Source organism: Centropristis striata, chromosome 9 (assembly GCF_030273125.1).
Source record: "Centropristis striata isolate RG_2023a ecotype Rhode Island chromosome 9, C.striata_1.0, whole genome shotgun sequence".
Classification (NCBI taxonomy): Eukaryota; Metazoa; Chordata; class Actinopteri; order Perciformes; family Serranidae; genus Centropristis; species Centropristis striata.
Genome location: NC_081525.1, coordinates 36229293 through 36249429, shown reverse-complemented (window position 1 = coordinate 36249429; position 20137 = coordinate 36229293). Strand labels below are relative to the sequence as shown.

The window sequence follows — 20137 nt, the reverse complement described above, 5'->3', positions numbered from 1 at the left end:
GTAGCAGATAGAAATGAAATTCAAAAAGTATTTGAGAGCTTATACAAATACTACAAAACGACGTATCCACTTTCCAGGCTTAAATGGGTTAATAACTAGTGGAAATAAATCCAAAATACACATTAAGTAGAGGCCCTACGGTACAATTATATCCCGATACTTGAGTCACGACACAATGTTATTGTGATTTTAGGAATTTTGCAATATGGTGATTATCGCGATACCATATATTGCAATTTAACTGTTTTACTGCATTTTGTGTCCACAAAATTGTATTCGGTCAAGAATTATTTTGTCAAATAAGAGAAAATTCTCAGTCTATTCATCTAGAGTCAAACCCACAGACTGACCAAGGTATTCAGTCAAACTGAACTGAACTGATATCAAACATTTATGGACGACAACAATTGCAGCATTTTCTCAAACTTTCCTCAACTTTAAGCTTCACTGAATCTGAATGTTTTTGAATGAAACATAAAATGCCTAACTTTGCAGCGTTATTTCCACAACTTCCCAACTCAATATCCTGATAACACTCCTTAGGTCTTCTAGTTATATATGATATGATACCAGTTTCTCTAATACATTCCTAAAGTGAGCCTGCTACAGCCTCTGGAAAAACAAAAACATTGCCAAAAGGCTAAATATTGATACTTAGCTAACTTGTATATAGATACATAGCCATGAATCAATATTAAAGGAACACGCCACCGTTTTTTCATATTAAAACATGTTATTCGGTCAAGTAAGACGAGTTGATACAGACCTCTTGCGTCTCAATGCGTGCACTCAATCGCCCTGGCGCGCGGCGCCACTTGGCTAGCACTTAGCTTAGCCAGATGAACAGTTAGCAGCGACCAAACTCCTCCACGTTTTCCCTATTTAAATACAGCTACACGAGTAGTTAAACGACCAAGTATGGCGACACAAAATAAAACATGGCGCTTTTCGAATCGGATAAAAAGGATAACTATAATGTATGGCGGAATAGCACTTGGGAGCACTTCGACTCGGCGCAGTAATATCCTCACTCCTGAGGGGAGAAGATTTTTCAGGAGTGATGATATTACTGCGCCGAGTCGAAGTGCTCCCAAGTGCTATTCCGCCATACATTATAGTTCTCCTTTTTATCCGCTTCGAAAAGCGCCACGTTTTATTTTGTGTCGCCATACTTGGTCGTTTAACTACTCGTGTAGCTGTATTTAAATAGGGAAAACGTGGAGGAGTTTGGTCGCTTCTAACTGTCCATCTGTTTGGATCCTAATGAATGAACTGGGCTAAGCTAAGTGCTAGCCAAGTAGCTCCGCGCGCCAGGGCGATTGAGTGCACGCATTGAGACGCAAGAGGTCTGTATCAACTCGTCTTACTTGACCGAATAACATGTTTTAATATGAAAAAACGGTGGAGTGTTCCTTTAATATTGCCACGCAAAATATTGCGATACTATGCTGTATCAATTTTTTCCCCCACCTCTAATATTTAGGTGTTTATTTCACTACATTTTGTATATATATGTGTGTGTAGATTTCTCCTAAATTCACCAAAAATGTGCATTAGATAGTGCCTCATTTGGAGATTTCAACATCATCAGTGGATTGATATCAGGGCAAAATATTTAATCATCTCAAGATATGAATAACACTCGCCAAATTGCCGAACTGTATTCATCATCATTATTTCTGGCAGGGTTTTTGTCAAACTGGTTGCAGAGAGACATGATAAGAGAGTATTTTGGGAGTGTAAAGGAGTATTGTTCGAGGCAGTTGGGGGTCTGAGAACCACAGTGAGAGAGGGGTGGAGGCCAGGTCTCAGATGGAGTCCAGAGGTGAGTCACATTCTGGATTTCTCCTTCATAGAGATAAACAAAACAGCTCTAAACAAGAGCAGGACATGCAAATTTGAGAGGAGAAAAGAAGAAACTCTGGAAAGAGTGTGTGAGAAGAGAAAAAGAGAGATGATGAGTCAGGATTCTGGTTGAGTTCAGAGAAGAAATTGAGAAGAAACTGTTGCAAGACAGCAAGAGAGAGACAGAAAGAGATCGATGTAGATGAGTCAGACTATTGTGTTTGGAAAAATCCCCGGAGACTGCAACACACTGCAGAGGATCATAAGCACAAAGCTCTTTATCGGTAAAGAATTAATTTTCACAAGGTCATCCTGAAGTGTGACCTACAAACAAGAAACTGCTGTGGCTTTATCTTGGGAAAAAAATAATTGAGAAGATGTTGGACTTGAGACAACGGTGTGGTTTATGGTTTGTGGTCTCCCACAGCCTCACTTTGCTCAGCCTGGGGGAAGAACATCCTTTAGACTGGACACGCTTGTAAAATTCTTTGCTAGAAAAAAGCCATTAACAACACGCAGAGTGATCCCATGTGTATTTACATTAACAGATAGCTTGAATACATGTGGCTTCCTTTGTGAGTCGGCATGAGGGACGAGAACATCCTCCATATGGAGCACACAAGCCAAACACAACTCCTCAGTTTAAGTGCGCTCTTATATGACCCAGAAATGGAGCTGTGGGCGTCTTTAAAATGCCTCAGGGATCTGCAAGTTGTTTAAAAGCTGCAGTCTTTTTCCAGACACCTGTGCAAGACATCAGTTTCTTCTGCCTCTGCAGGATTTCCATGAACGTATGCTTTAGAGGGTTCATCAGATTGTACAATGACAATACAATGGCCCCTTCTGCAGCCAGAAGACTCCGCGGATGTTCATATCATTAAATGGTTAGCACACGTAATGCGGAGTATGACTTCATCTGCTGCTGAACTTCCTCTTTTGCACCTGCAGTGAAACTGGAACTTTTCAAATGGCTTCAGTGTGTCAACAGACATCTCTGGAAATCATCCTCTGGGTTTGCATTTTGTCACGCTATGTCTGTCAAAGTCAGCCTTCGCCTGAAGCAGAGCTGGAAAACGTATTCTCTGTGTATCTTCCTATAGCTTGATGAGAGCACAGATCAGTTTCCCCCCTCAGAGTTCACAGCCCTGTCACTGCTGCACAGCTGAGCCTGTGGATTCTTTTCCGTTTGAAATAAACTACTTTGACATTGCCGCCACTTAGCTAATTTAAATCCAATAATAAATAGAAGTCCAACAGATAGGCAGCACGAAGTGGAAAAGTTTCACATGCATAATCCAAATGCACAACACATGAGTAATGGAAAGCCTACAAGTTGTAATGGATGTACGAAATAACAAGATTTAAAAGAAATGGGGCATGGAAGAACGAAAAAATCTTTTAATAAGAAGGGCATAACTGTGTTCTGGCTCTTTTCAGATAAAAATAATTTATGAATAATAACCATACCAAAATGTAGCAGAGATGCAGCTGTGTGCATGAGGCAGCAGTAGTAAAAGCACCCTGTGGGTTTGCGAGAGTAAGAGATTGCCGGTTCTTCGTTATTTTTTTGTTATTTTACAGCCAGCTTACCTTGACTTCGCTTCTTAACTACACAGAAAAAAAAAGTACAGTATTACAGCTCATATATCTTACATTTAGCTTATATAATATTGACCAAATGAGTCAAACACCCCCAACAATACAGTAACCAATCCAACAACATAGAAAGGTGACCCAACAATGTGTAGAAAACCCATTCTAGTGGGCTACTTTCACATTTTTCCATTTCATGATTGTTTCGCCCAATGTACCTGCTACTTAACTGCATAACTCAATTCTAAAATTAAGAATTCTCTAAACAAATGGTCACACCAAAACTAGTCACTGTCTGGTGACTGTTTTAAGTTGACATTGTGGAAAATTTAGCAGCTAAAGAGTCGGATATTTCTCTCATGAGATGGTGGAGACCAAAAAAGAGCTAAAAGGAAAGTTGGCCTTACATTCGTCAGGTGGCCAGAAACACGACTTTGGATGTTCGTGTTGCTTTGTGTCTGCTGGATGTTTACACGGGCAACTGTTTGCTAATGGGTCACCATATCAACTTCATAAGGTGACAATCTGTCAATGTTATGTTCACAGCTTGTAAAAAGGGCTAAAGCTGAATAAAGTTGTTTAATTATAAAGACTTTATATTGTGTTACCCCTTAACAAGATCGTTGTACCCTGTAATTATTTTATAAGTGCCCAATAATTACAATTTAATTACACTGTAATTTGTGGGCCATAATCTAAGCCATTATCCAAATTGAGGACTCACATTTAATTCCCTGCTCTGTTTACATCCAGCTTTCACCAAATTACCAAAATGTCTAAATTCTAATCAGCCAACTGCTTGAGAAGCCTGAACAGTGAAACAGGAAACACACAAACATACAGCCACGAGGCCCCACTTCAAACAACGGCTCTTTGAAGAAGCTGCCAAATCTTCCGTCCTGCTCTGCGTGGTCTCCTTTCCCCTTTTACTGGTGCCATCTGGACATGTTCCAAAAGGTTTCAGCGACGCAGCGAGCTGGTGTGTGCTGATAAAACCCTGATGTCTGGCAGCAGCGCATCAGAGGAAACCTGAGAGTGCACCTCGGGAGGATGGTGGCTGCCAGACTGGCACAAACACTGAGGACATGCTCATGAGGGAGGCTTTTTTTTAAACGTCAGAAAGGAAGCAATTCATCTGCAAGTATAATCACAAAATTACAAGGCCAATAAAAATAAATGCAGGTCTAATAGGACGGCAATTAGGCACCTTAAGAATCACATAACGCACTAATCTATCCAATTTTCTGAACATTTTGATTCAGAGAAACATGTCAAAATGCTGATGTTTTATTTAATGAATGATTTGCATGTTCTATATTTGGACAAGGTAAAGTTGAGAAATAAAGCAACGTTTTACAATTACAAAATTAATCTCACTAGTAATAACAAAACTAAAAGAGTCTGCACACATACTCAACACCAAAGTCGTCTGAGGTCCGTAAACGCCTGAATTACATTTCACTGCAATGAATCAAATAGTTGTTTAGATGTTTCAGTCACGGGATTAACAAAGATGGTAGCATGGCCTAGGGACTAAGGATGGCCGTTTGGAAGAAACAACTATCGTGATATTTTGCGTGGCAATATTATATCAATTTATTGTTCCGGCAGGCCGTCAGTATTTCCAGCTTTTTTTTTCATCTGGAGGCTGCAACCTAATTTTACGAATCTTCTGGAGATACTGGTATCATATGAAACTAGAAATTGTCAAAATAACGCGGCAAAGTTCGGCTTTTTTTATGATTCATTAAAAAAAACTAAGAGCAGTGAAGCTTAAAGTTAAGGAAAGTTTGATAAAATGCTGCAGTTGTTGTCGTCCATACATGTTTGATATCAGTTGAGTTCAGTTTGACTGAATACTTTGTTGGTCAGTCTGTGGGTTTAACTCTCATTGTGGAGAATAAAAAGACTGAAGTGAGATAAATAGACTGAGAATTTTCTCTTATTTGGCAAAACAATTCTTGATTGAATTTAATTTTGTGGACACAAAATGCAGTTAAAACAGTTAAATCGCCGTATACTGTATCGCAATGCTCACCATATCACAAAATGCTAAAAATAATATCATATCATGACTCAAGTATCGGGATAAAATTGTATCGTGGGGCCTCTGCTCATTCCCATCTCTAGAAACTAATGAGTGTGTTTCTCAATTAAATTTTTATTTTCACGCTTTAAAAGCACATAGAGCTCTTAAACACGAACAAGCCATAGTCTATGGAATTACGTATTGTGGGGATGCGCAAAAAATACTATGCGTTTAATATCTTTATTCAATTCCAACATCAGATAACAACCATTAATCGATATATTGTTTACATCCCTACTCAAAATGGCATTGCAATCAACAGAATAGATATTCTGACTTTGTACCATAGTGGTGGACCAATGACCAACAAGTTTATTTTGCAACGGCGGCAAGGGTTAAACATTTGGGTTGGGAAGAGTGGACACTGTTTCATAGCATTGGTGGAGATGTTTGTTTATATTAATGTAGGAAAATATGACCCCCAAGTCCTTCAGTCAGCGGTGCGGAGCTCTACTTTGAGCCCCAAGTGAAAGCTGCACATGTACAATCTCAGAGACGTAAAAATAGACGTGCCATGAGTCTCCCACGGTCGATCCACCTGTAAATGATGTCATCTCCAAAACATTCCTCTCCTCCAAACATGTCACTTCCACTTGATTGAGCTACTTTCAAACTCGGGGGATGGTAAAATAAACACACCCTTCAGTCCTTATGAGGAGCCACTGCTCAGCCAGACACACGTTTTCAGAGAGAATCAAGACGGGCAAGGTCAAGAAACTCTAACATCCCTTGAACCGTGGACGCGCAGCGAGACAGAAACAAGCCAAGGCTTACATCAAAGTCTCGATCTTCCATGTTCAGTTATTAACCACGACAGACCGAACGCTCACTTCAGATTAGCAGAGTCTATCCACCTCCTCCAGATGAAAACCATTTAGTGACTGGAGAAGGAAGGCATTCCTAAAGGAGAGCAGAAACAGGGAGCTGGAAAGAATTATCCCCAACTGGAGCAATCATGCTCCAAAGAGAAGACAGTGTTACTGCTTTTCTAAGAGTCTGGCCCAGCTAAATGTGTACATTTGCACTTATTCACTTCAAAGTCTTAAACAAAGACAACATAAATCTAAAATGCAACTTGAAGGCTGTCATCTGTGTGACATATGGGGCTTTAAATGTTGATGGAGGCCGGGCCACACGGGTGCAGAGAATCACCACTGGACTCTTTTCTATGTCAGCCTCTGTTGGCTTGCTTTTCAGCTACAATTCTTCCTGTCAGGTCAACGAGGAACTACCAGGAGGAGCAGTTGTGGCATCTGAAACTGAAGCTACTGTACGTGCATCTGTGCTAACATAAAACTTCTGTTCATCTCTAAAAATACCACATGATCCAGCAAGCAGGAAGAGACTTTTCCTACAAGCACAGATAAACATTATGTTTTGCATTTGCTGGTAACTAAAGGCATCCATGACAGATCATGCAAATCAAAGCCCCCTTTCTTGAGCTAACCAGAATCTTTCCAGACCCGATATCTCTCCTTGAATGCCACCTTTGTTTGGCCATTTCAACAATTAGCTGAAAAGGAGGTCTTGGATTTCACTATTTACTGCTATTTCAATGGGCCATCTGACCAGCACAGACCTTAACATTCCTCCCTGACAAGACCAACCAAGAACAATGTTTACCTTCATCAATCTTCATCTCTAACACCACCCTCCCCAGAAGAAAAAGTTATTTCCCATTGACCATGTCTTCCCTGCTGAGTAACAGGCTCATATTCCACTGACTCACTCCTCTCAGAGCTGGTTGACTAATCAAATCTGTTTCTGGTGCTTTGCCACAGACAAGACAAGGAGATACCGGAGGAACAAGAGGATTTCTGATAAAAATGTCAGGCAAACTCCCAACAACAACAGGCTGTCTCCCTAATTGCTCACACCCTTCCCAAACACAATCCCTCCTGAGCAGGTTTCCTTTCAGCTCAATGTCATGCAGGCTTGGTGAATATAAAGCCACCTGATAATCAACTACAGCATTTGGACAAAGAAGACTTCTTTCCACTGAAATCTCAGATGACCCAACTTTGACATATTGTATCGGTAATCCAGCGGATCTACGGACCATGGAGAAAAGCTACGATGAGCTCATGGAAATCAAGAACATCTGTATACTTTAGTGATTCGTAAAAAATAAAACCCCAAACAATTTGGCAACAAACGCGCCAATGGAAGTCCACGGTTTCTGTCGATAAAGTGTTGAGACGCTGAGGCGTACCTTATGTATACTAGGGTTAGAATGTTTTCAATGGGTTTTGTTTTTGAGGGCAGGCGGTCAAACAAACGGGTGATTGCATCTCAAATGGGCTGGTGAAACCACCACCCCCAAACCGCGACCAAGTGCAGTCTGATTGCCACCCACTATGACAAGATGTGGAAATTGTTGTCTTTAAGAGGAAATGAACAGTCTCGCTGAGCGGTGTCCCTGCTCTGTAATCTGAAGTGGACCTGTATTTTTATTTGATTTTTTTACCGCCAGCATGCAGCCATTATGTGCAGCAATGACAGTGTTTTGTTTACAGTCGGTGTCAATGCAATGTAAAAGTAATGGACATGTAGTGAAATGTGCCACTATACATCCTGTTATTATCTGTGGCTGCTGCATTAATTAAATGATTAACTGTTGCATGTTGTACAAACTTTACAACCACAACATAGAGACTGGAGGCATTCAGAGAGTGGACAGCTTTCCTAGATATATTGTTTCTCAGCAGTTTCTAGAACGGAAAGTGCTTGCCAGCCAATCATCAAAAAATCCAATTCTTGCAGAAATCTTCAAAATGACTTTTTGGTTTTGAAACCGAATCACAGCATGGCTTTTTATATGGTGCTCCTCGTGGTTTTTGTGTCTTGATGTGTTTTTTTGGAGAATTTTTAAAACTTTTTTTCAATCAATTTAATCAATTCTTGAGCAAAATTCTGCATCAAGACTGTACGCACACGATATCAACCCAAAAATGCTGAAACCACTTATGAGACATAATTGGTCATGGGCTAAACTAAACTATAAACCACCATCTCCTTCCAAACATCTCCTGTCCCCCAGCCCAAGTTCTCTATGAGGGGACTGAATGCTAAAGGGTTAATAAAAACATTTTTATAGGTTCTTACAAAACCAACAACTCAAACAATGTATGTATGCAGTGATAATAAAGAAGTGGTCGCACTAAGTCTTGCCAACATGAAGATATTTTTACATGTCTTTCTTAACAATATGAGGACTTTAATATAATAATAAAAGAATATTTGCAATATAACTAAAATCTAAAGAAGTACACATACTGCTGCCTAGGTCTGAACTTCACTATTTTATGTACAAAAAATAAAAAATAAAAAGCAGGGAGGAAACGGCCACAGTGACAAAGCTATTTTTCTCTTATGTTTGTGTCTGTGTGTGGTTCGGTCAGTGGCTGTATAGACACTTGACAGCAGTGCTGAAAGCAACAGGGAGTATAATCAGAGGCTGAAGGACATAACAGAAACCAAAAGGGGCACAGAGGGAGGCAGGGAGCAACGACCTTCCACTAACAAGACACCAGATGTCAAAGAAAGTTCTTGGCAAAGGAAATCTATAAAGAAACTTCAATTTAAGTTAAACAGGCAACACACACTCTCCATCCAAGAAGGTCAACTTTGGAAACAAAATACCGGCAAAGAAGAAGAAAAAAGGGTCAGAATCACCTTAATAGGCTTAAAAAGCAAAAGTGCTCTATTTTTGTTTCATAGGAGTATTTAGTAATGCATTCTTGTGGGAGAGACGTGTTTCTGAGTCTGCTCCCAGCTCGCCTTTCATCTGTTACACTGTGTTGAGTGACCAAACTCCCCAACTGTTGCGTCTGTGCTGCAGTGCATACCGTTTATGTTCATGGCTGGCAACACCACAGACATCTTGGGTCGACTTCCTTTGTTGTGGTTGGTGGCAGGAAGTAGAAGATGATCCTGAAAACAAAGAGGAGAAGGTCACAGAGAGGAAAATACAACTCATTTTGGAAGCAAATAAAACAGTTGGATGCATGCATTTGCCAGTCAATGATGAAAATTTGGAGCAGGGTTTATAACTCTCAGGAGAAGAGCTTCTGGAGGTCTTGCATTAAGAACTTGAGGTTACCAGTGATGTAATGATCATCTGGGAGGATCAAGGGTTCTTCCATGAGGCAATACATTCCATCACAGCTTTTTCTAATCACAAAATTCTTCAAATTGAGCACGTTTTTATGCCTCGCAACACCATCTAAACAGTTAACATCACTTCAATTCTTTCACCTTGGGCCATTGAAGCACGTACCTATTAATCTACTAGAAGGTTGAGATCAAAATGGCATTTTAAGCAGTAATAGTACTTCATTTGTGGAGCTATTAAAAACAGCTTTAGTGCAATTCATTAGACAATGAGGAGGGAGGTTTTAATCTGAGCACATCCTCTCAGAAGGAGCTGCGGTGGAGAGAGGAATGCTTATTTGCGTAGACACGTGACGCACACACTCACACACACACACACACACACACACACACACACACACACACACGGTAATGGCTGTGTCTAGATGGAGCTCCACTACCAGATTCTATGACTTCATCAAAAAAAAAGTACTCTTATATCCATTTGTAAGACAAGAAAATGTCTCTGACCACAACAAACAACATACTAATGATTGTAACTTTTATATAAACTGAAAATTCATTGACAAGAGAGGTTGCTATGAGCTTTGATAAGTGTTTGACTCACAGGAGACATAAAAAAGAGGCTGAGATATCCTGACGCTCAGTTTCTAGTACGAATAAATCTCCTTCATTTCCCACAATCCCTCCTCCCACTAAAAAAACAAACTTCTTTCAAACTCAAACAGATTTTATACATTTCACAAGACCAGTCCGGGACGATCCTTTTAGAAAATGATGCAGATATTATGTAACCGATTCTAGGACTGACGCGAATGCTTCAAAGCTTCGACCGTTGCCATTGTAATAGATTAGTATTATATCTGTAAATTAGTATTCAAATGCGTCCTTTTGTTTTATATTTATACTGAGACACTGAAACAGCGAGCAGTTGTTTTAGTTTAATTTTTCCTCTGCATTTAACCCATCCTTTTACACACCAGTGACCACACCATGCTTAGGAGCAGTGGGCAGCACAATTCTGCGCCTGTGGAGCAGTGGGGGGTTAGGTGCCTTGCTCAAGGGCACTTAAGTCTTTGACCTCTTAATCCTGGGCGACCCTCCGGTTACCAGCCTGATTCCAAACCTTGGACTGCCCCTGAGAGGTAACACTCTATCACCTGCAAAGCATGGATGTTTTGGTGGCTTTCCAGCTATAAAAACAGCAACTGAAGACTTACTATCTAATGGCTTGCAAAAGCCTGTGTGAAAGGAAACATGAGTGGTGTAAAGGTGATGACAGGTGTGGTCTGAGGTTGGGGAAGGGATTAGACTGAGAGGAGAGGAAGGAGCAATGTAAAAGATTTGTGAGGTACAAGGAGGCAAACAGATATGTGGGAAAGACTTGTGTAAGAACACGTTCTTCTCATAATAATACGGTAATATCATTTATTTATTTTTTATTTTATTTTATTTTATTATATTTTATTATATATATATATAATTTCCATTGTCATTATTGACTTTTACTTTTTTATTTATTTTATTTTTTTATTATTATTAAATATATATTTTTTATCTTTTTATCTTATTTTATTTTATTTTATCTTACTTTATCCTTTATCTAATTTATTTCTAACCTGCCTCCAGTGTTTCCTCACTGCTCCATGTTGAGATGGCCCTTCCTCAGTTCCTCAGTTTGTGCTTTGTTTTTAATAGGATGGGTGGGATGAAGGTGAGTGGGGTGGAGGGTGTTTGTTTCTATGTTTTGTTATCTTTTTATTATCATTATTTTATTTTCTCCTTTATGTAAAGCGCTTTGTGTTGCATCTCGTTTGTATGAAAAGTGCTATACAAATAAAGTCTGATTGATTGATAAGCTTATGAAAAGTACAAGGCACTAAGATGTTGAAATCAGCTTCTTCAGAATAAAGGGCTGGATGTGATGTACAGTCATGCTATGAAAGCTGAAAGCCACCAAAGGGAGTATAAACCATGTAAACCATGACTGAGAGGGTTCCTTGACTGCTTTCACCAACTACATCACTGCTCATCATCAGGAGAGCTTGTCAAGCTGACATAACAGCTGAAGCTGCCATGACAACAGGTGGGTTTTTCTTGAACCCTATAGGAGACGGTCCTTGGTGAAAGCAGCCAGTGTTTCCACAACCTCACCTCAATGCACGCTTACATAAAGCCACAGGTGCTGAGACAACATGAGAAGTGAAGCAAGACCGCAAAATGACGGTAGAGCGAGAGCAGTTCCATATTTTGGTCTTGATGGGAGTTATGTTTTCCATCACCTCACCTCACTTCACACTTAGACAAAGCCACAGGTGGCAATGTATCTGTAGCCCACCCTGACCTTAGCATGGACATCTCGGAGCGTGCAACATATTGTAGAGGGTGACCTCAACCGCTGGCGAGGGCAAGAACAGGTCATGATGAACTGTACGAGGTGCCTCGAGGGACAAATGTCAAAAAAATGGTAGTGACTGGATTTAAAATCCAAACAAATTCCAAATTTAATCCAGAGCTTTGGCAGTCTTGTAATAACATCATACCGACTGGAACAAAAGCACACCCGTTTTTGCCGACAGACACATACACACACACACACACACACCCTGAAACCCAGGAAACAAAATACAGACAAATAAACTGACTGGGAGAAGCAAATAAAGGTCTGTAATTATGTCTGTAATTAAAAAGGTCAGACTGGATAAGAACCCCGTAATCTGTCATCTGTGTTTTTTACCATTTAGTGCTTCATTAGGTGTTTTTTGTTGTTCCCAGTGGTGCTTTTTTGATTCCTCTAACCTTTCCTGCTTTTAAAAACCAGGATATCTCCACTTAAAGAACAGGCACGTAGTAAAAAAGGCCAGAGTCTCTTTCACAGTTCCTCAACTGTGAAAGTTTTCTGCATTTCTTTGTCTTAAATGCTTGTAAACTGAATGTCTTTGGGTTCTGGGACCTCATTATAGAAACTTCTCAAGTCTGAAATCTTATCTTACCTCAGTTAAGGATGATATTTAGTTGTTTTTTTTTTACTTAGCTCCTATCTTATCCTTTGATAGGAATTTAGCTATTACAGAACCGTCCAAATTTATGGATTCCCCAAATTAGTAATGGCCAAAAATGCCAAAAATGGCAGCAGCACTGTTGTTAGCATTGTACGGCAATGACAATGAAAGGTGGGAACAACATTAATACAGACATTTAACAAATAAAAGGCTACTCAAGCTGTGAGATGATGCTTTAAATTTCCCAGACCATGTTTTAATGGATTTATATTGACCCCCAAGAAAATTAGTTGTAATTTAAATTAATTAATCTTGCTAAAATGAATGACCTGGGCCTATAAGTGAGAAGAAAACTCAATCTTTATCGGGTCATGATAGCACTGGAAGTCAGTGAAAAATGAGAGGCGCATGATGACTTGTCCATCTTGTTCATCAATGAGTTGAGGAATTGTTTTCTGGAATAGGACGTTTTATTAACATTTTGCAATAAAGCACAGTCTATTTAATTTTAAGTTCTTTCTTTTGCTCTTCCTGTCAAGTGTTCCTATACAATTTTTCAACATGTAATTCAAGAATTAGGTTTGGAAGAGTCAAGATATCTGGGTAGGCCAGTATCAATCAAACCCCAGGAATTGCTATCTATTATTTTGTTTAACTGATTTGATTAAAAGCTAAAGTATGTGACTTCTTTCCCTGTAATATTAAACTTTCTAAACTATAACACCCTCACTGCTCTCGCCACACAAAGCTGCTAGAAACTGACGGACAGCTACTTGACCTGAAGAGGCCCTCGACTCGGGAACACCATTGTTATCATTGTCCCTGCTGTCACCATGCCAACCCAGGGCCAAACCTTTGTGACTCGCTTGGTGACAAGAAGGGGTCCTGATCTTTGACCACATGCTTCAAAACCCCCGCCCCACTGAGTAATCTTGAGGATTTAAGGGCTTAACATCACCCGGAGGTGTCGAGTGTGATATGAGCTCTTTGGAACAGTGACCAAATGTGTTTTTGGTAAGAAACATATCTTAATTTCATTTTCCTAATGTTACTTTTTGGACAAATTTGGAAGTAAATGTGTTTTATTTGACACAGTTCAGTGACAATCAAGGGAGCAGCAACTTCCCAAACACAAATGATGAAAGGTAGAATATAAAGGAAACAGATTTCCCCGGCAGCAAATGTATTTTCTATTTTTTTATAAACATATTTTTGAAAAGAAAAGAAAGAAATTCAAACTAATCAAAAAGCTCTTTCTGAATATGATGTCCAGGATTAATCACATTGAGAGGGGAAATTAAAAACAGGTTCAGGGTCTCAAATGTGGAAAAATGGTCGAATGAATAAAGACCTTGAAGATTAACAGTGACAGATGGCCATGCCTAAAAATCAAAAAACATGGTCTTGATGATTGTAAATGGACCAAGAAAACTGGACTGGAAAGGGGTAGTTACACCCTTGGGCGGGTGTATTTCATCCCCTCCCCCACCCTCCATTTTTCTCTCTGTTAAGGATCCGACCTATTACATATTATTCATGATTCATTAGGGGTGGGCAATATGGCCCTAAAAGAATATCACGATATTTCAGGCTATTTTTGAGATAACGATATTCTTGACGATATTACGAAATACTTAAAAAGATAAAGACATTTTTTTTTTTGGTCTGTATAAATAAATAAAAATCTAAAATGTAGTGTGAAGTGCAAATCTCAACAGTTGCCAAATAAATAAAAAAAATGTATGAGAAAATAATAAAAATAACCATTTAGGGGTTCCGGGGGCATATTTTAATGACATTTTGTAAAGGAAAATAAAGGTTCTTGTATGTTTTATTTAAGGCATCTTATTTTGACAGTCTTCTTGTAAGTTCTATGGTGGATTCTGTTAACACACTGTGCTCTTATTTTGAAAGCCGCATGTGTTTAGCGACAGAGAGTAAGTAGCTTTTTGTGATTAAAACAACTTTAATTGTTAGCTAATGTTAACCTTACACCACTACATCAAGAAGTAGGAATGTTGCCAATATCATGATATGCATTTTTTTTAACCATGAAAGAAATATACCGATATTATCGTCAACGATACGATATGGCACACCCCTATGATTCATAGGTTACGCTGTTTAGAATAAATGTGTTGCTTTTTATGGCCAGGTTGGCAGAAGGAGATCTCATGTCAGTCACAAATTACAAAAAATGATTAGTGTTGAGTTATAAAAAACTTCCATTGAAGTCTCTGCTAATGTCACAGCACCTGTTCCTCCTCTCAAATCACTGGAGCAATCAAACTTACCCTGCGGAAAGACACCACGTAGAAAGTGTCCCCGCGACGGTTGAGCTCATCAAAGAAGTCACTGTAGGTGTGATGAGGTGCGTAGTATACCTGCAGCTCACTGCCAGGACTCCTGTTGGTAGAGAATAACAGAAAAATATGAGGAACACTGAAAAAATATTCAGAAATGGGGGGAAAAGGACAGAAACTGGGTTTAGAAACTCACACCACCGATTAAATGCTGATAATCAATGTTAGTGCCAGAGGAATGTATTATATTTGGCAAATTTCGTGCAGATAAAATTCTTTAACTGTTTTAATATCAGATTTTTGTCAAAACTCGAATGTTATTTGATATGTCTCACTGTTTAACCCTGATACAGACACACTTTCTACCTTGCTGTTAGAATAAGATTATTCAGTTATCAGAATAATAAAGAAAACTCTTATAAATTCTTATAATAAAAAGTGTTTAAGTGACTTGATTGAGTGATTTTTTTTTATGGTTGTGATGATTGAATGATACATGTGTCTTTATCAGGGTTAAACAGAGAGTCATATCAAATTATATTAGAGTTTTGCTAAAAAATCTGATATTAAAAGTTCAAGTTAATTTGCTAAATAAAATAAATTTCACTGGCACAAACACTGATTATCAGCACTTGATCAGTGGGTAAAGCACACAGTCACTTTGCAGTTCGATCACCAAATTTGTCATTTTTCAAGCAGAAAATGGCAAAAAATGAATTGGTTCCAAGTTTTTTATGTGAGAATTTGGTGCTTTTACTTGTTTCACAGCACGTTGCCCTGCAGAGGTTAACTGGTGAAACACATTTTTCTTCTTTTGTCCTGCAGATTTTGGATGTTTTCCTTGCCAGACTTACAACTGAGAAAAAAAAACTGTGGGTGGCCAATAAACTATTGACTCCATCTGCCCGATCTAAAATCCACAGTACAGTCCAGAAGAAAAGATTTTCACTGACCACCAAACCTCTGAAGCAGTTCAAGGGGTCACACTTTAAAATCTCTGTATCACAAAACGGGCTGACTGTAAAAACTGAAAAGAGGACAAATGCCAGAATTGTAGAAACAGAGGCAGAACTGTTATTTCTCATTACAGTGCCATTCAAAGAGCCACTTTGGTTAAACACAACTCTAAAACAATGAAACATACCAGTTTATTATGTCTACAGTTCCTTTACATAAGCTATTTCTGCAAATCCCGCTGACAATAAATACTCCAGTCTGCAGCTCTAAACAGGCTTCAGCTCTGTGTTTTAGTTTACCACACAGTGTTGGTTTACCACACAAGCAGTAGTTACTGTGTATTTCTTCTGATAGATTTTAACAGTATGTTTTGCCCTCTAGCTGTCAAAAACTGCTTTAAAATCAAGCGAAAATTGTTTGTAGGAAAAAAATTAAAGCTGAGAATTATTTATTTGTGTGAATCTGACACAAATACTTTCTAAAAGGCTTTTACTTACTTCTCCTCAGTAGTTTCTGTGTATTGGACTGTCACGATCTGGGCACTGTCAGCCTCTTTATTCTGTGTTTTCTGTTGGCAAAAAAAGAAAGAGAAATAGCTGTAATCTCTTTATATTCCTGTAACCATTAGAGAAAGCAAGATACTGTTGGCGACACTGTCATAAATACAGACTCTTACAATTAACCATCATCTTGAAACAACAACAGATCAGCACATAAATTCAAACGCCAAACTTTTCTCCTGATAAATCACTAGTTTAGGAAATTTAAGACCTAAACTTGTATGCAGAAGCGTTCAAATGAACAGTTAAGTCATATCTTATAAACTAATGTTACATGCATGTATGTTGGAATACTGTGAAGACTTATGTGTGTCTGTCAGGCTAAAGCAGCTCAATTCAGGAGAGAAATAAACACATCTAAAAGTCTATTTAAAGTAAAATGAAGAATGGCCATATACAAACGAAGCAGCTCCTCGTGGATTAGACCTACTGTGACAGATTTTGAAAAAAATGATGGAAAAACGGAGCAGGGGGCACTAATCCTACAGCTCCCCTCTAAGTGTTGTGTTTACTTTCTCAGGGCTGCCGGATTAAACTCAGCCCAATAAAGAGAAATGAGAGGCAGGAAAGGGAAGGTGTGAGGGGAGGTGAAACAGTGGTGAAAGAGAGGCTTTGCTTTGCCAAAAAATCCTGTTATATGACTTAAAATACAAGTGAAGTTGAGTTTGTACGCTTTCCTGCAAACACCGAACATCACGTAAATTCTTGCACGGCCCATTGGATATATTTTCCTGTGACTTACCAGAATGGTCCTGGTGGGTTTGTGATTGCTGTTACTCGTGCGCCTGGTTTTGGTCTGCTGCACTTCATGACGGTGGACCCAACCCCTCAACTCATGGGCCAACCTGCCAGTCAATGGGAATTAGACTTTTTTTTCACATTTTAGGTCACATTTGAGCATTTTTGTGGTCTTGCGTGAAAGGAGAAAAGTAAGGCCATACATTAACAAGTTCAGAACTTACTCTAAACACTTGGTCCTGTTAACAGGAGGCTGGCAGGGGGGAGGTGGTCTGAGGAAAACAGGGTCCTTCACCACCATCAGGGCCTTATCCTCAGAGCTGCAATGCAGAGCAAAAAGCACATAGAAGGCGTTAAAAAACAGTGATAACTTTACAAGACTGTTCATATGCTCTCAAACCAATGTAAGAATTTCAAATAAAAATTTGTTCCACATGTTGAGAATATGCTGTGAATGCAAACTGGGAGCCAACATGGCTGCTTGCCCTCTGACGGAGGTGAAACACCCAAAGCGGATCGAGTAACAGGATGCGAGACTGCACCAACAAAAGAAACCAGCATGGCCTTAATGTGGGGACAATTATAAACCTTGGTTGATAATGTGTTTCATTGATTCACATTGTTAATATTTGACATGTGCAGATGTGGCAGAGCTTCAGTCACTCACTGTACGCAGGAAATTGCTGAGAGTGCAGATAGTGAAACGATACGTCCACATGCTGCTAGACAATGATCAGAAACACAGATGTGCGGGACTCAAGTCACATGACTCTAAAGACTTGCTTGTCTAATGCTGATAAAAGACTCAACTTGACTTAGTATTCATTACTTGAGACAGATGACAAGAAAAGACTTGACTCTTTTATGTCATTTTTGGCTTTTTCTAGATATTTTGATTTTAAACATGATTGGGTGATTTATAGTGCAATGAACGCAAACTTGGCAACCAACTAGGAGAAATAGACCAGCAGAGGGGGCTAGTCCAATAAAATGAATAATAAAATAATCAACTTTGTATTCCAGGATTATGTTATTGATGACATAAGTAAGAAGAGAACAGAAGTATTAAAGGTTAAAAATAAGTGACACGACCACCACAACATCCAACTTCACTTGTAACTACAAAAACCACAAAGAAAGCGTGAATGTGAATGTGCCTGACTCTCCGTTTTTGTTCATTTAAAAGGTTTGATATTTATTTACAAAATGTCAAATATGAATAAGATTTATAAAGGATAAGCAGGCAAGTGTTTATCAATGTTAAATGAAACTACTACTTCATGACCACTTTCTTTAACCCATTGAAGCCTGACAAGCGGATACGCCGTTTTGTAGTATTTGTATAAGCTCTCAAATACTTTTTGAATTTCATTTCTATCTGCTACAGAGGCTGAAAAATGTATTATTTAGTAGAAGCGTTGACACTTCTGTTGAATTTCCAGAAAAACTTCAGGTTTTAGGGACTTATTTTAAAATCGCCCAGAGGTTTTACAGGCGTTTTAGGCCTCAATGGGTTAAACTGATTAACATTAACAAAACTTCATATGACTTGACTTCTGACTTGGCTGAGCTGAGCAATGACTTGTCTTGCTTAACTTATATCAGAGACTGGACTTGACTTGCTTTATTCTCACCACAGTAACTTGAGACTTGCTTGTGACTTGCTCCCACCTCTGCAGAAACATGCTACAGTGAAAAGAGCACTACCCCCTGCAGGTCCCATCCAGTCTGATTATAGACTACGAGTGATGAAAACTACAGACGCACAGTCTGGGTTGTTACCATACAATGTGGATTAGCAGCACACTGCATTGCATAACTTGACTCTCCTCCTCAGACGTTACTGTGACTTTAATCACATCTGTGAATGAATGATTATGTTGCTTGAGGTGATGATATAGACTGTTCCCTGGCAGCGCCCACCTGCAGGGGGCTCGTTACCAAAACGCCTGCCGCAGACGTAATACCTCCCCTGGGCCTCCTTGATCTGAGCCAACACGTCGACTAGTCCTTGCGTTCCCGTCTCTTAGCGCTCTGGAAATGGTTCGACGAGACAACATGTCAGCCCGCAGAGGCTTGATCATAAGTCTAACTGAGGGGTCCGCATTAACCTCCCTGCACACACACCTTCCTGTTCAGTGGGACCCCAAGATTAGGTTGCATATCTCCCCCGTCATCCTGCTCTCTGCTGCGTTTGGTGCTGTCACCCCTTTTGTAAAGGCTAATGTGTTCCTTCCTGCATGCCGAGGTTTAATGCTGCCGGGGAACCTGATACTACAGCGGAATGGTTTGCATTAACGTGTAGCGTACCCGACGCAGAGATCTGACAAAACACAGGCTGGCGATGCCATGCAGACATAAGTCGCTCTGACCACCTTGCAAAAAAAACATCATTTTCGGGACAGGTAATGTACCAAACAAGAATGTTATTTATGCAATTTGCAAATGAGACTGCTGGGCCTCTATCGCATTTTGAAAAAAGAAAGAAAAATATATAACCCTTTAGGAAAATAAACTGTTACTAGCTATATAAAGCTGGATGTCAAACAAGGCCTGATTTCAATTTCCCACCTTGTTACTCAAAGCACAACTTCTGCCAGCGAGCCTGGAGCCGTTTGACAGAGCTGGTAATCGGCTGGCGTGCATGTTTACACGTGCCGTAATGAGATGTACCAGTTCAGACTGAGCCCAGGCACAGGTGCATCCGGGTTTACTGACGTGGTGTTGTGTTGTGGAAGGTGGTGGGGGAGGGAGGTTGAGCTCATTACCTGTCGGCCATCTCGGAGGGGCTGCTGTCGAGGGAATCGGGGCCCGCCACTGCCATCAGGTGTCTGCTGGCGTGCTGCGCGGGGATAACTCCGAGCTCGGAGCTGGGGCCACCCTGGAACACACTGAAGAAACAGAAGACAGGTGAGGTTATGAAAAAGAGCCAGGTGA

At 39.7% G+C, this 20137-nt stretch overlaps 1 protein-coding gene across 1 annotated transcript in view; it reads right to left on the bottom strand.

The window, feature by feature from the left end:
- Nucleotides 1-20137, bottom strand: part of atf6 (activating transcription factor 6) — a 39768-nt gene that overhangs the window by 1353 nt on the left and 18278 nt on the right. Inside the window, exons 10-15 of the mRNA XM_059341060.1 lie at nucleotides 19969-20091; nucleotides 17425-17520; nucleotides 17205-17307; nucleotides 16400-16470; nucleotides 14937-15048; nucleotides 9376-9460 (exon numbers count right to left, since the gene is read on the bottom strand). Coding sequence (XP_059197043.1) covers nucleotides 9376-9460; nucleotides 14937-15048; nucleotides 16400-16470; nucleotides 17205-17307; nucleotides 17425-17520; nucleotides 19969-20091 — 590 coding nt within the window. The remainder of the gene's footprint in view (nucleotides 1-9375; nucleotides 9461-14936; nucleotides 15049-16399; nucleotides 16471-17204; nucleotides 17308-17424; nucleotides 17521-19968; nucleotides 20092-20137) is intronic.